This window comes from Ziziphus jujuba, chromosome 6 (genome assembly GCF_031755915.1).
Source record: "Ziziphus jujuba cultivar Dongzao chromosome 6, ASM3175591v1".
Lineage (NCBI taxonomy): Eukaryota > Viridiplantae > Streptophyta > Magnoliopsida > Rosales > Rhamnaceae > Ziziphus > Ziziphus jujuba.
Window position 1 is genome coordinate 8,637,313 of NC_083384.1, and position 16,482 is coordinate 8,653,794.

At 33.4% G+C, this 16,482-nt stretch overlaps 3 protein-coding genes across 4 annotated transcripts; 1 reads left to right on the forward strand and 2 right to left on the reverse strand.

Annotated features, from left to right (window-relative positions):
* Positions 1 to 1,532: 1,532 nt before the first annotated feature.
* On the reverse strand, positions 1,533 to 4,956 carry LOC107430959 (vacuolar protein sorting-associated protein 25). The gene is made up of 7 exons (XM_016041831.4): positions 4,689 to 4,956; positions 4,379 to 4,452; positions 4,066 to 4,205; positions 3,113 to 3,166; positions 2,933 to 3,021; positions 2,764 to 2,839; positions 1,533 to 1,766 (listed from the first exon to the last, which is right to left on the reverse strand). Exons 2-7 carry the CDS (start codon positions 4,435 to 4,437, stop codon positions 1,645 to 1,647), a joined length of 540 nt encoding a protein of 179 aa, XP_015897317.2. The 5' UTR covers positions 4,438 to 4,452; positions 4,689 to 4,956; the 3' UTR covers positions 1,533 to 1,644.
* Positions 4,957 to 5,849: 893 nt separating this feature from the next.
* Positions 5,850 to 11,313, forward strand: LOC107430958 (phosphomevalonate kinase, peroxisomal). 2 transcript variants are annotated; one of them, XM_016041830.4, is made up of 10 exons: positions 5,854 to 6,063; positions 6,188 to 6,338; positions 6,911 to 7,008; positions 7,275 to 7,384; positions 7,482 to 7,534; positions 7,863 to 8,243; positions 9,115 to 9,219; positions 9,504 to 9,731; positions 10,211 to 10,333; positions 10,816 to 11,313. In XM_016041830.4, exons 1-10 carry the CDS (start codon positions 6,056 to 6,058, stop codon positions 11,080 to 11,082), a joined length of 1,524 nt encoding a protein of 507 aa, XP_015897316.2. In that variant the 5' UTR covers positions 5,854 to 6,055; the 3' UTR covers positions 11,083 to 11,313. The 2 variants fall into 2 exon arrangements, with proteins under 2 accessions (XP_048319868.2, XP_015897316.2); XM_048463911.2 differs by lacking the exon at positions 10,211 to 10,333 and having other exon boundaries at positions 5,850 to 6,063.
* Positions 11,314 to 12,062: 749 nt separating this feature from the next.
* LOC107405750 (pentatricopeptide repeat-containing protein At1g31920) lies at positions 12,063 to 14,440 on the reverse strand. Its single transcript, XM_016012838.4, has one exon. The coding sequence runs from the start codon at positions 13,971 to 13,973 to the stop codon at positions 12,126 to 12,128; it is 1,848 nt and encodes a 615-aa protein (XP_015868324.3). The 5' UTR covers positions 13,974 to 14,440; the 3' UTR covers positions 12,063 to 12,125.
* Positions 14,441 to 16,482: the final 2,042 nt, after the last annotated feature.

The following is a 16,482-nucleotide window of genomic DNA, read 5'->3' on the forward strand; positions in this document are numbered from 1 at the left end:
CTCAACAATTAGGATAATCAAAGTCAACAACCAGTACTTAATTTGTCATATATATCACCAAATTATTAGTTTGTTAATTTATAAAATTTAGGAATTAAAAAAGTACTGTCAAACAAATAATAACTCTTTGTCGTTTCTGATTTTATTTTAAATTAGCCAAGTTATCCAAAACACATCAAATAACTCTCCTATGTACGTATGTATATATATATATATATATACACATATATATATAATTATAAGGGAAGTCGTTCATTGAATGATGTGCGAAACACATTTTAAAATATATTGTGAAATTTTATGCAACAAAAATTTTCTACTGTTACTGAATATATTTCATATACCACTTCATTAATAACTTCTCCCACAATAATAATTCCATATATATATATATATATATTTATATGTTTTCTCTTCCTAGCTACTTCATAGTCTTTCCTTCTCATTTGTTCTTGATCAATCTTGTTCTTCTTCATTTGTATTCCTTTCAACTTGACATGCATAACTATCGCTCATCATAACACAACTATATCTATATATATATATATATATATATAGCTCTATTATAATTACTGGGGATGTCAAACCTCATTTTGGCAAATCAACTGATACTTCCTTCATCCATCAGATGCATACATACTCTCTGACGTCCCTCACCACTTTAGGATATGTGCCACACATCATAATTTGGGCAACCTCCCCCATCATATGCAAACCCATCACTTATCTAACACGACCCTTTTGATAATTTTATTTACATTTTTAAAATTTCAATTTAACATAAAAATTAATAGACTATAATAGCTTATATTTTAAGAAATTTTAAAGAAATGTAATATAACATATGTTTCGGACGTGGAAGTGAAGAACCTCCACAACGTGTGATGATGCTTGGTAAATCGCTTTCTTCACTAGTCTAATGTATGTATATAAAATTAATAATTTGGAGAATTGATGGATCGACGAAATAATTTTTTAAAACGATTAAAAAATGAAATAAAAAAAATAATAATAAATGAGACTTGTTATTGTGGACATATATATATTTCTAAACCCGAAGCAATTGTTCAGGTTAGTCTGGTCTGTAAACAATTAATAAATTAGCTTGGCTAATCAATCGTTCAAAGTGACACGTTAATTAAGACATATGTTAATTAGTCAATCTTCTTTTCTTCATGATTATGAGATGCGTTTGGTAGGGCCATATTGTAATCCCTTTTGCAGTTTTTCAAGGAACATGCTTGGATTTTGTAAAATACATTTGCCCAACTGATTACGATATGTGAACAAATATATAAAAATAAATAAAAAATAAAAAAGGGTCATAATTAGGAAAGTCAAGGAGATTTATGTTAGATTAATTGCATTTTTAACACTAAACTTAGATATTCACTTTAGGCCTTTGATGTCTTGCTTGTGCTAGAGGTTGACATAGACCTCTACCTAAAAATCTAACATAAGGGCAACAATTAAAGATTCTAAAATATAGAAAGATTTATGCAGTTTAAGAAGACTGAATCAAGCCAACAGTATCAGAATACTTCTTTATGCATTAAATCAGCAAAAATCTTTCAGACAAAATAGAACAATCATGCTTATAGAGACAATTAAATGTATCATGTAAATTAGTTCCTCCTAGAAGGTCTAGATGGAGAATTTAACACCCTCATCATCAGCTGAAGTGCCCTTGAAAATTGCAAGCTTCCCTTTTTGTTCTAGGAGCTTCAAAGCTCGCATAAGAATTGTCCGGTCAATACCACTAAGCTCTGCGTATAAAGAGCATATAGGTAAGAATGGGGTTTTAAAATGAAAATAACAATAATAATGATAAGATATGAGGATGATAATGATAACGAAGATGATTTTGCATCCATAGTCATGAAATGTTTCAACAGAATTAAGAGCTCATGCATACATCTTCTCTACCTTCATGTGTGAATAAGCTAGTCCACAAAGGCAAATGAAGTGATGGACTAGCAAATGAATCGATCACATTGAGGCATTAAAAAACATACTAACTATTAATATTCCTTCCATGGTTCCACATGAAAAGACAAATATGAAAACAACCTATAAGTTCGATTGGGCTATGACTAGAGGCCTTTTGAATTTCATATGGCCATGGCAGTCAGTGCCCCTAAGATCATAGAAGCAATGCTGCAGATAAAGAAGATTGTTGCAGTGTAGCTCCATGGGAACCATAAAACAATACACATGAAATATTATATACATTAGCATATATTTATATAAGTCTACCTTCCCCAGCTAAAGTCAGCATCAAATCTAAGAGCAAGATCTTCCACAAAGGTTTTCCTCTTAAATCAATTTATTTATGCACCTTAATTTTAAAGGTATAATGGAAGAAGTTTTTGGCCTAGCAGCATTAGTTCTACAATCCTAGAAATCACCAATAATTTCATCTTCTGGATATACGTAGTGAATATATTTCTTTGAGCTAAATAAAGCTCCAGTTCGACTTACAGTCCCCATTCCCACTAGCACTGTACTTGAAGCAGAGGATTAGAACTTCACCATGATAAGTTCTTAAAACAATCTAGAATGAGAAAAAGATATTGCGTTTCCCATTAAAAATCAGTTTCCTAACATCTCCCACCCCAAGTTCCAACCAAAAGCATGGACCTATAACCCAACCATCACCTAATACAGAAACTAACAGTAATTGCAACACAATCATGCATCAGCAGGGAATACCAAATGCAATATATATACTTCATGTAAGTGATTAATGAAATTAAAATCTACCTGTTCCTCTTGATTCGGTCCCTGAACGTATTTCCTCAACTGTCATAACGCTGTCCTCTAAGCCATTATCTTTCACCTAATCATGCAAAAAATAATATTCATTCAAAAATAAGTAGTTACTAGTTTCTAGCATCCAAACAGTTATAAGAAACCACTTTTTTCAACTTACAAAGTTTAGAATTATATCGGCCCACTCTTGAATCCTGTGCCAGAGAATAAGACATTTCCTATGCCCTTTATCTAACCATTCTGCACGTCCTGTTGGAGAAGAATGGCATTTTATAAACAATCTATTAAGAAACAGGATAAAAAAAATATATAAAACTCTAGCCAGTGGACCAGAACAAACCTTCTGAAACTAAGGCTGAGAGGAAAGCTTCCCTTGCTTCATGACTGAGAGTTCCTGAACTATCACAAGCAAGCATAAGGAACCAAAACAATAAGGCAAAACATGGAGTAGAAGAAACTCAATCATATCATGTGACTACAAGATGATAGTCCAATCCTATCCGGGTGCTTGTATATTAGCAATCTTCACTGTAATATTAGTAATTGAAGGACTGTTTACTAAAAAGTCAAATTCTGTTAATTTAATGAACAGTTGTTTCTTGATATTCCTAACTAACAAACCAAAATGTAATAAAACCCACTGCAGACAAAAACAAATTACCTTTAAGACCAAACTTACTTTCCATTCATAAAATATTGAAATACTGATGAATAATCAGTCTCTGAGCCCAAATGCAACCTAATTTTATTCCATTTCTCATGGAAAGTATATGCAACCAACTTTCAGTTTTTTTTTTTTTTTTTTTTTTTTTTTTTTTTTTTTTTTTTGTGTACTCCTTAGAATAAAGCGAACTTCATAGAACAAAACATGCAAACAGAAAATTCAGAGAAACCTAAATGATTTACAGATAAAGCATCCAACTTCTCAAATATTCACCCTTATACCTAATTCTACTGTCTTCTCACATCTAACAAAGCGGGTTGTTTCTTAAAGTAGCAGGTGCATAGATTAAATTTCAAAATATCAGCAAGTGAAGAGACAATCACGAAACAGAATTAAGAATGTACATGCATTCATTCATACGTTCTTGTGGTAATTCAGATAACAGGAAGGCAGGCCCTAACTATGAATTATGAACATGCCCTTAAACCAATTACACTATCTTCCTGTACACCAATCGTTAAGCTCATTTGCAAAGCATCTATACATTACCACCAGAATTTATCGAAAATGTTATTGTTCAGTCAAAATTCAACTCTATAACTAGAACCGAACTAGAAAATGAAACCTACTTTCAATAACAGGATTTGAAAATAGAGGAAATTCTTCTTCCAAACCAATGACAAATATTTTTTGGGTCCTGCAATAATCAAGAATAAGCTCTTTCCAAAGCTGTACTTGCTTCTCACGGGTGTCTCTTACTGGCTGCAAACTGAAAATAGAAACCGTTCATTTTCCAAACGATCAATATTCATACTGATAAGACTTTAAAGAACAAAGACACAGAAAGATCATACTGAAAAATCTCACACCCACCTATGCTGGAAAACAGATTATAGCAAGAAATAAAAAGCCAAATAAAGTTCAAAGACAGCAAGAGATTACGTGAAGTAAGGTGGGTAATTGAAGAAATGGGGCAGCTTAAAATCACCCAATTTCTGCATCTCTATAGTCCTCCTCTGAGAGCACGAAACAAAAAATTACTCCATGACTGAAAAAAATAAAATTCTGCATCGCTTTTCATAAACTGAATTTTCCTTCTCGTTTTGATATTGAGATGCATATAGCTATTAAAGGTTATCATCAACAATAGGTTTCGAGCCTAAAAGTGGAATATTTGAATAAAAGTTGCATCAAAATGAATCCGATACAATAAATGCAAAACCAAACTGTAAAATTTAAACGAAACCCAAACCTTCTGTCTACAAATCCGTGAAAAAGGAACCCTTTCAAGCTGCAATTGGAAGGAGCTTCAACAACCCTCAAAGCTTCAGTTTTTTCTTCTCAAGCGACTGTCACAAGAAATGGGTTTTCTCTCTTTATATGTCCAATGTCGTCGTCAACTTAGTTCTCCGATCATCCTCTGAATATGTTGTGGAGAAGTGGAATTTTGTATTGTATGATGGGTTTTCGATGGTCTTTCTGATAAATGATCCGAATAACCCCTAGAGGCTGATTAGTTTCTCTGCATTTCAAATGAAAACAGACAGTAATTTTCAATTACAGTTGTAATAAATTTTATTAAAAAATGTGACTTTTGGCGTTAAACACACTTTTTAGGATAGTTGTGCTCCTTGTGAGCTTGTATGGAATATTGCATAAAAAATTTTAATGTTAAATTTGACATAAAAAGTTCTAATTAGTATTTTTTTTTTTTTTTTCTATAGGTCTTACATAATAAAATTTATAAAGTCCATATTATTAAATAATAAAATTTTTACTTTTTAATTTTTAAATTGATAAAGTTAAAGAAATAAGATTCAATTTTAAATTTTTTTAATAAATAAAATAATTAAATAAAATATATATTTGTCAATATTATTTTTTGTCACATGTGAGAACCGAAATGGACATCCTTTCTGTCCAATTTTTTTTTTTTTTATTATGGCCATTTTTCCTTTTCAATTTCTGTTAATTATTTTATTGGACATCCATTTATCAATTTGACTCAAATGATAAAATTTGAGAACGGAAAAAAAACACATTATAATTTTAAGGGGTTATTAGAATAACAATATCACTTTTAAAATTTGAGAACCGAAAAAAACACATTATAATTTTAAGGGGTTATTAGAATATCAATATATCACTTTGAATTCTAATTTTCTTTTTCTTCAAAAAAAATAAAAGATAATCATCACTACTATAGTTATTTTTAGTGTAAAGATATTGTTGCTAAATACTAATTTAGTTGCTTTCCTTTGACAAAAAATAAATAAATAAATATTAATTTATTGTCATTATTTTTTGGTAAAATTATTTATTTTTCATTATTATTGGTAAAGAAGAAGAAAATAATAATAATAATAATAGTATAAAATAAAATTAAAAATAAAAAATAAAAAAGGGTCAAGCATTGGAGTCCAAACATGGAGGTTGGGTAGGTGGGTTGAAAACTCCAACGTCAAAACAAGACAACTGAGTCGGTAACACATATAAATTGGTGGGGTTCCTTAGTGTCAGCTGAGTCTGCTAAATCTAATTGGGCGAGTTTTGACCCCATTGAAGTCTCTCACTCACAACCAAACTCCATACAGATTTTGCAGAGAAAAAAAAAAAGCAATGGCAGTGTAAGTCATCTCTACTTCATTTCCTGTTCATCAAGATTTTGGAATTTTAATAACTGGGTGATTTTTCTTTTTGGAAATATTTCGTTGGAATTTCCTTTTTTACCGGAATATGTTGGTTTTGCAGGGTTGCTTCAGCTCCAGGGAAGGTTTTGATGACCGGAGGCTATCTGATTTTGGAGAGACCGAATGCTGGGCTTGTGCTCAGTACAAACGCTCGCTTTTACGCCATTGTTAAACCTCTTTACGATGATATCAAGCCCGATAGCTGGGCCTGGGTCAGTGAATTTTAGTATTTTTGCGGTGAACTTGTTTTCCTTGTTTTGTTCTTTAGTATACACTATCTAGAATCCATCTATCCAACTTTGAAGACTATTATGACTTTGTTGCTACCTGGTGAACTTTTTCACTAAGTGTTTAACTTGGTAATATATGGCTATTTGATCTTTAGTTGGGTTGGTTTAGTTGGGTATGTGCACCTTGAGCATGGAAAAAGCACATATATTGGCAGTTTTGGTTCTAAATCTATAAAAGTTTGACTGAAAACGAATCAAATTGGCTGACGAAGGGTGACATTTTTTATTAGATTTGGAAATGATAATATGAAAGACTTTTGAACTTGTCCAAATGATTATATATTTTGTTCTACAATCCATTTTCCTTTTTTCTCTTTTCCTTTTTAGGAAACTAAGAACCATTGTATGTTATTATTCTGCATCTGTGTAATCTTTCTGGGCTTATACTAGCTTAAACACATTCATAGTTTGTTCACCATGAGTAGCTTGTTTTCTTGGGAAGTGTTTTAATTGTAACGTGAGTTCCTTGACCCTTGTTTATGTGCCACCTTCAGGCATGGACAGACGTGAAACTAACATCTCCTCAGCTCTCCAGAGAAAGCATGTTTAAACTGTCACTGAAAAATTTTACGCTTCAACCTGCCTCTTCAAGGTAAGTTTTTCTTTGTTATCCCTTGTGTGTTTTCTAATGCATAGTCCCCAAGAATTTGTATAATCAATTTCATTGACTTGAACCTGCCAGTATTTATCATCATGATTTAACTCATTCTGGAATTGTATAGAAAGCTTTGACTGGTTCAGCGATGCCAGATTTGAATGACATTCTTTACTTTATAACTGATGGTTTAATGATTGATGAAACGTTCACCTAAATATATCATTAAGATATCTTCTACTGTAATTGATTTCAAATTTCAGTGAGTCAAGGAACCCTTTTGTGGAACAAGTAGTGCAATACTCTGTCGCAGCAGCACATGCAACATTTGATGAGAGCAAGAAGGATTCATTACACAAACTACTATTGCAAGGTAATGTTTGATTTGTCATGTGCTTCTCGTTCTTTTTCAATAGGAAAGAAAAATTGAAACTCAAAAACCTGATGTTTCATCAGAATTGTTCATGCAGGTCTTGATATCACCATTTTAGGTAGCAATGACTTTTATTCATATCGGAATCAGGTATCTACCCTTTTAGTTGTTTATATTAAATATTTTTTGCATTTTAGGTGGGCGATGTTTTACAGGTGTCTTTGTGCTTTCTTTACTATAAAAGACGTTTTCTAGCCTTCTGGTTCAGTTTACACGTGAATTTGAACATAATATGCTCTAAATTTTAATAGATTTTTTTTTCCCTTGTTTTTCTTTTATTTATTTATTTTTTTATGCATCCAATAATATATATAAGCATTTCCTTTCAAGGAGATTTTGCTAAAACTTTAGAGTTCTCATTCAGTTAGTTTCATTATGAATTGCGTATTCAAAGGTTGATGACTTGTGCTCCTCATAGATTGAAGCACGTGGCCTCCCTTTGACGCCAGATGCATTGGCTGCTCTTCCTCCTTTTGCGTCAATTACCTTTAATGCTGAGGAATCAAATGGTGAAAATTGTAAGCCTGAAGTTGCAAAAACTGGATTGGGTTCATCTGCAGCTATGACAACGGCTGTTGTTGCTGCTTTGCTTCATTACTTGGGTGTTGTTGACCTTTCGTCACCTAAGGATCAACAACAAGAAAATGATACTGGGGATCTGGATACAGTGCATATTATAGCTCAAACTGCTCACTGCATTGCACAAGGGAAGGTTGGCAGTGGATTTGATGTTGCCTCTGCTGTTTATGGTAGCCAACGTTATGTTCGGTTTTCACCAGAAGTGATCTCATCTGCTCAGGTATCTCTTGCAGCTTGGTTATTGCATCCCATTGCTACTCATTTAATGTATCAGGGGAATCCCCGATTATTCATATTTGTCCATATTTTAACTGCTAACTAAAAGAGTTTGGTATAAGTTCTTCTGGCTTGCATGAATGCTTAGGAAATGGCTAAAAACTTCCTTGGCTTTTACCATTTACTATTTTAATCATGTTCTGTCCATTTATGGATTCCATTTCTACCTTTCAATATGTTGAGGTTGATTGTCAAGTGATGTTGGCTTAGTTGGTAAGTCACTCATATCTACAACTGCGAGATTGTGGGTTCGAAACTTTGGAGCGAGGAGGGAAATTATTGTATATGATAAAATTATATATATATATATATATATGCATTATATGTTGAGGTTGATTGTGATGCTTTTTGCATTTTCATGGCAAAATGCTACTTAGTGTCTTATTCTCCAATCCAAGGTTTTAAACTGAGGCTTTTCGTGGACTTAATGCCACATTTTGATAATGATCCAGACTGAGTCCGCAATCAGGCAGATTTAGTGGCCCTGCCGAAAATACTCATGACTGCCAATGTAACAGGCCTGTCATGCTGGTAGAGCAATCTGCAACTGTCCAAAATGTCTTTGGTGGTGGTCTAAACTGTTTGCGACCTGCTTCCCCCAGACCATGCTTTTTCTCTTTTATCATTTTTCATTTTCTTCAATTTGTGTTTTGAGATTGGAGTAATTAATTATAGTTTTAAGATTGTCTTATAGTTCTCAATTTTTAAGAAATAATATTTTGCCTCTTTGACACAAGTATCAGTGGCTTGCCTTGGTATGTTCTCCTTTCAAAATTATATAAATCACATGTAGAAGGTTCTGTATTATATTTCAGGTTGCAATAAAGGGAGCTCCCCTGCAAGAAGTCATTCTTGAAATCCTAAAAGGAAAGTGGGATCATGAGAGGACTAAGTTTTCCTTGCCACCATTGATGAATCTTGTAAGGATAATGGCATTTGTTATTATTGCCACTTAATATCTATTTGTCTGTTAGAATGATTTTCTATGCATGCATAAAATGATATTTCACATTTTAGTCATCTTTATATCAGTTCTATCAATCGTAATTCACAACATACTCTGTCCTTTTGTCTTTCTCTGTTAATTCTGGTTTCATCTTTTTATTTTTTTGAAGTAAAAAAGAATTTTGGTGTAATTTTGTCAGTCTATTTTTATTCACAAAAGGGATGGAAATTCTCGTTAGTGATTATGGTGCTTTTGCAGATACTGGGAGAACCAGGAACTGGAGGATCATCCACACCATCAATGGTAGGTGCTGTCAAAAAATGGCAGAAGGCTGACCCTCAAAAATCCTTGGACACATGGAAAAAGCTGTCAGAGGCTAATTCAGATCTGGAAACGCAACTCAACACATTAAGTAAATTGGCAGAAAAACACTGGGATCAATATAAAAGCATAATAAACCGTTATAGCACGCTTAAACCAGAGAAGGTATTTCTTTAGTTCACTTTTGCATAAATTTGTGGAGTAAATAGCAGAAACCAGATATTAGCTATTCTCCCATATAGAAACAGAATCCGAGAATTTCCCATGGACTGCATCCTTGTGACACCCTGCGGTTGGCTAATTGCCTTGGTTTTCATCTTGATTTTTGCCCATAATTTGACAATCTGTGGTATTTATGTAAATCAATTTAGTTTACAAATAATGGGAAGTGAAACCTGAGCATGTATGAGGTCACGTGTCCCCAGGACTAGTTCCTGAATTCAGTAGGTTTAGAAAGTGGTGAAAAGATTCACATCCATGAGGATTGCATCCAGCTATACATTGCTTTTATGCAAACTAATGTGATTTAAAACCTTAGTTTTATTGATACTTCTACTGGTTTTATTGATACTTCTACTGGTCAAGTTTCATAAACATTTTTCCTAACTTAATGTTTGAGACCATTTTATGAAATGTATGGACAGTGGGTGGAGCAAGCCACTGAACAAAGCCAAGAGGCAATCACTAAAGCATTATTAGGAGCAAGAGATGCTATGCTTAGGATCCGGTATCATATGCGTTTGATGGGCGAGGCTGCAGGTGTTCCTGTATGTTCCTTTTTCCTTGGTCAGATGAATGTTTGTGTTACATATTTTTTTCTTTTAACATAGATACATTAAATGGAAGAAAAAAAGATATTATTATGACACTAAATTTTTCAAAAAATAGATAAATATTAACTCGACAAGTTTACTGGCTACGTGAACTACTTCAAGAGCTGATAAACTCGGTTTTCAGAGTCATGAAATTCAGGCGTAGGTCTTTATGTAGAGCAAGTGCTTCTAATTTTGTCTTTTCTGGGTTGAGTATTGATCTTAAAATTTAATCACCGTTGAGTATTTCATTAACTCTCTTTTAGCTTGTTATATTGCTGGCCATGGTATATTTATTGTGAAAATGCGAATTTGGTCTGCAATTTATGAAAGTATATAGTAGATTTATAGTGGATCTCCATATTTCATCATGAAGTATGATGATAGAGTTTAGTTAATGATAATGCTAATATGTTATTTGGATTCCAAATTTTCAGATTGAACCACATTCACAAACACAACTTTTGGATGCTACTATGAATATGGAAGGGGTATTGTTGGCTGGAGTTCCAGGAGCAGGTGGTTTTGATGCAATATTTGCTGTTACATTTGGAGATTCTAGCAGCCATTTGATAAAATCATGGAGTGCCCGCAACGTTCTAGCCATGTTAGTTAGAGAAGATCCTCGTGGCGTTTCTTTAGAGAGTGCTGATCCACGAGCAAAGGAAATTACTTCATCCATTTCTGAAGTTAAAATTGAATAAACTTTTATCCTTCAATTATTTCTTAGAAGTTAGATTTTTTTTATTTTCTTTTGAAGAGTAATAAATTGGTGAATGTGTGAGGGAAAAAAGTAGAAAAGACTAATAAATTAGTGAATGTGTGAGGGAAAAAAGTGGAAATACTTTCACTGGACAATGGAAACAGGTTTTCACCTGTTATAATCTCCTTGAATTTTTTTTCAATAAAGTTGCCAATTCCAAGTTTTTTCTGCACGAGCACCATTATCTTTAACTTCTAGACCCAGGCGTTTTTATGTCTTCTTCTTCTTGCTGTTTGATTTATTCTAGTGAAGGGTAAATAAATGCATTTTGAAGCCTCTGCAATATTATGTCAGATTGTTCATTTGGATCTAATCATAAACTTGTCAATGTGAAACAAATTTGAAACTCAGCAGCATATTTTCTTTCAGCTCAGATCTTAATGTGCATTTATCTCTTGATGTAGTACTATCTTTTTAAAACCTTTTATAGAGCTTACCGTCAAAGAAAATCTTATGAACTTTTGTATGCTTTTTACCGTTGCCTGGTGATTGCAAAATGTACATTCCCTAGAAAATTGGATGGTACCTATGTTTAGGCCCTGCCTATATTATTAAAGAATAAGAGGAATGAGGAAGAAAATATATGATCATAGCTTAAAATATCTTGTTGAGGCCACTATATTTTGTTAAATTACCATCTATTATAAAAGCCATAGCTAGTAGGAACACAAGACCTATAGGTAACCTAGCTCAGAAATTATGTAAGCTAGTATCCCAAAAGTTATAGATACTAGGAAGCAGGCACAATAATGTATATCAAGCATATTTTCCAATATATTTCACTCACAATAATAGCTATACTTATGATCACTATGCACAGCATTTGACAAAACGATATATGGTTTAACAACTGCAGTGTATATTTCTTCAAAAAACAGTTTCAGTTCTATGATTATATCAGTATGTACTGGAAAAGAATCATTAGAGAAAAGAGGGAAGAAATTTCCCCATAAATCAGAATACTGTGAAAGAGAAGTAATTGATTTACCAATAGTCCCTACAAGAGCAAATTCCATCTTTAAAATGGTGGAACCGATTTCGATCTCTCACAATAATTTCTCGTTTGTAGATCGTTGAAATAAATTTTGTGTATGTATGACAGTCACTGCACATTCTGATGTTTCTAGCTATTCTTATGGGAGACCCCTGAGAAGTATTTATAAGTGCAAAAGCAATTGCTAACTTCTGGCTATGATGCTTCAACCTCTCTCTCTTCTCTTCTTCATCTACATCAAGCAAAACTTGTGATGTGTCAGGGGCATAGCCTTCAAATCTCAATTGCCATTCCATCTGGTGTATCATTTCATAGACCTCATCACACTGTGGGTGTGACATATCCTGTGAAACAAACTTGTACACCTTTCTCTGTACCTCAACCAAGCTAAATCCAGGAGTTTGATTCAAGCCTTTGGAAATCAATTCTGTGCGAATCCTGGCAAAATCGTCCCACTTTCGTGCTCGTGCATACATATTTGATAGCACCAAATAGTCACTAGGATTTTGTGAGTTCAAATGGAATAGGTTTTTTGCAGCAATCTCACCTATTTCCATGTTTTGATGAACTCTACAGGCACTAAGAAGGCTCCTCCATATTACATCATTGGGTCTGATTGGCATGCTGTCAATTATCTCCTTGGCTTCATCAAGCTTCCCTGCTCGACCCATGAGGTCGACCAGGCAACCATAATGTTGAACTGTGGGCTCAATCCCATGTTTATATTGCATCCTATTGAAAAACTGGAGACCTTCATCAACAAGGCCGGCATGACCACAAGCACTCAACACACCCACATAGACAACATCATCCGGTGCCAAACCTTCCTTGAGCATTTCTTTGAACACCTCCAATGCTTCTCTGCCATGTCCATGCATAGCCAGACCAGATATAATCACAGAGTAGGACAATTGGTTCTTCTTGTTCATCTTTTGGAAGAGACACAACCCTTTCTCCAAGCACCCACATTTCACATACATATCAATTAAGGAAGTCTTCACTATTAAATTGAGTCCATTAATATTCCTCAACAAAGACGCATGAGTGCACTTACCCAAATCAAGTGCACCCAAATGGGTACAAGCCGAGAGAACACTAACCAATATACTCTCTTCAGGCCTCCAAAATCCCTCGCTCCTCATATCTCCAAACAGAATCAAACACTCACTCCACATGCCCAAACTGGCATGAGCTGCAATAATAGCACTCCAAGAAGCAATAGTCTTTTGATTCATCTGCTCAAAAACAGCACAAGAAAGATCTGTTTCCTTGCATTTTCCATACATGTTTATCAAGCTGTTCTGCACAAAAACATCATCTTGAAGCCCAAGCTTAAAAATATGTCCATGAATTTGCTTTCCATCCTCAAGAAACCTTAACAGAGAACATGCTTTCAGAAGAGCTGGATATGTGAAGTTATCAGGTTCGACCCCTCTCTCAAGCATTTCATGATAAAGAAGCAAAGCTTGACCCCAGTTCATACCCTTGACATGTCCTCTGATCATGGTGTTGTATAGAAAAGTATCAGGTTCGTCGATTTGTTGGAAAATTGAGCAGGCATAGTCCAAGCTACCCCAATCCGAGAGAGCACAAGTGGCTACAAGATTGCCTTCACAAAAAGAACCCCAAAAGAGACCAAACTTTATGAAATGGACATGAACTCTCTTGAATTCTTCTATGCTCTTGCATCTTTTCAACAATGACAAACATTCTTGCTCTTTCAAGCTCAAATTGAATTCTGGGTTTTGAGGTGGATCTTTTGTGGGTAACAAAAGATGGGTTTGGTTAAGGACTGTTGTCCCAATCATTCTGCCATCACCACCATGATTGCTAAACATAAATCAACATGGAAGAAACCCACTATTTTTCATTTGCCAAAACTATCAATTTTTCCTTCCAAAATATAGAGAAAGTTAAGTGAAAGAAAACGGAACCATGGAAACAAAAGGATGCTTAAGGAAGACGGTGGATAAACTGAACCAACCAGATGGGCAACAAAGCAAGAAAATTGTGAAGCTGGGCATGTACAAATCTTCTTCATCTGTGAAACCCAGCTGGGATGTTTAGTGAGATGGAAAGGAATGTGAAAACTGAAAAGTATTTGCTTTTCTGAAACATTTTGATAGTTGAGGTAGGAAATAGTTAGGGAAGTATTCTTTTGGAGGATTTGAATCTCATCCATGAATTTGGAAAGAGAATTTGAACCAGAAAAAAGCTATGTCACAGTTATGGGACAACCAGATTCTGGATAGGATAATGTCTAGGAATGGCCCGGCTAAATGAGATTCCTCCTTTTAGAATTTTAGCCTCTCATATCTCGCCATGTCAGCCTTAGTGGTGTTCCTAGATTTTCTACTGGATTTTTTTATTCTTGATAACAAGAGCAAAAATAAATATATAAATAAATGAATAAGGAGCTTATCATATGCCATTCATGTATAGATTTCATATTCATTGCACGTGATAAGAAAATTTAGAATTTTTAATATAGCATTCATTTCCAACTCCTAGGCCATGGACAAAGCAAGTAATTTTTTTATTGCTAAAAAAAAAATAATAATTTTTGCCATTAAAGTGTCCTTACAAAAGACAATACAAGCTGTTTGCCACCACAATATACAATTCTCAAATATTTTGAAGACCATTTTTCTTAGCATATAGAAATTGGTATAAGAATAAAATAACAAATAAAAAGAGATTAAAGTAAAGTGCTCTATAAAAACATTGGGTTTTTTAAGGCCTAAGAAATGGACATTTAAGCCTACATGATGAGCCCAAGTCCAACCATTTTGTAAACTGGAATTTATTTAGGTAAACTTGAAGCTGACATTAAAAAAAGTTGAGTAGTTCCATCAAGTTTTAGCAGCCACATTTAGTTGACTGGTCAAAATAAAAGCAGTTGACACATTTAATTTTTTGTAATATATGCATATCTTAGAAATTAAAAGGGCCCCCCTTTAATAAATAATTATTACATGCCCAAAGTCTCTACATCCATCATTGCAATCACAGCAAATGCTTCACTTCCTCCCTTTGCTTTTTTACTTGTCAACTCACTTCCCTCCCTCTACTGCTTTCTTACCTAAATACAAAATACCCAAACCCAATTATGCAATTTTATTTCCATATATTTTTTATTGTCGATGAAAAGGGCATATTCCCATTACTTTCTTTTTACTCCTTTTTTTTTTTGTTTTTTTGGTTAGATGAATGTATGTATTTTGTGGATAGGGTAGATTTAAATCCTGTTTTGGTATAGTGTTTAAAAAGCTATATTTTGGCTTTTATGATTTAAAAGTGATTCTCAAAATGTTTAGACAATTTTTCAAAAATGTTTCAAATCTTTAAAAAATAAATAAATAAATAAACAAAAAAAAAAAGAAGCTTCTAACAAAAGTCAATATAAAATAACTTCTCATGATACTTTTAAAAAAAAAAAATAGAAAAGAAAAACATAAACAGAAGGAAAAGCTATACCACAGGTTGCCTAAGAAATATGGGTTGCAAAGGACAAATTTGGGTCATGAATTTCAATGTCATGCTTTATATCCACTATTAGTTAGCATTTATTAATTTTCAGTTCCATTGTTGTTCTCTCAAAAAGTTATGTAACAAATTGAAACTATTCAATATTCTTGCACCACTATAAAAAATGTAGGAAAAAAAACCCTTACTGCCTTAGAATATCCATATCAACCCTGAGGTACTACAACATTAAAGCATATCAACTTTTTTTACATAACTGTATGCAACATAAATTCAAGCAATTTAAAAAAGCTACTGATAATAAGATGGGAAAAAAAAGGGGCCATTGGTAATACATAAACAAATGTTGGTTACAATAATTTTGCACCTACTCTCAAATCAATTTTAATCCGGTCATGCAAAAGAGAAAGCTTTATATTAATAAAATGTTTGACTATCACTATTAAAAATTCCAAATAATAAATTAAGTTGCTAAAAATTATATTTTACTAACAAATTATTATAAAGCCCCGAAAATTTATCCCAAAAAAAAGAACAAAAGAAGAATAAAGCCCCAAAAATAATGAATGAGAAATGAAAAAATGCCCAATGATCTCTTTCAAGGTATAAATTTAAAAATAAAATGAAGAAACAGGAAATTTCACCACCTATTCATTATGAATATGGGTGGTCATTTTCCTATTACCCAAAAAAAAAAGTGGTGGTCAATTTCCCACCAAAACCAATCTATACAACACAACATGCACTCCCATACAGATAATCTTCATAAATTAATTGCTTGGCTTTGCTTTGACCCAAACAAAACTAATCCAATTACAAAACCACTCACTTTGAATCAAAAGCAATTCAATCATACCACTC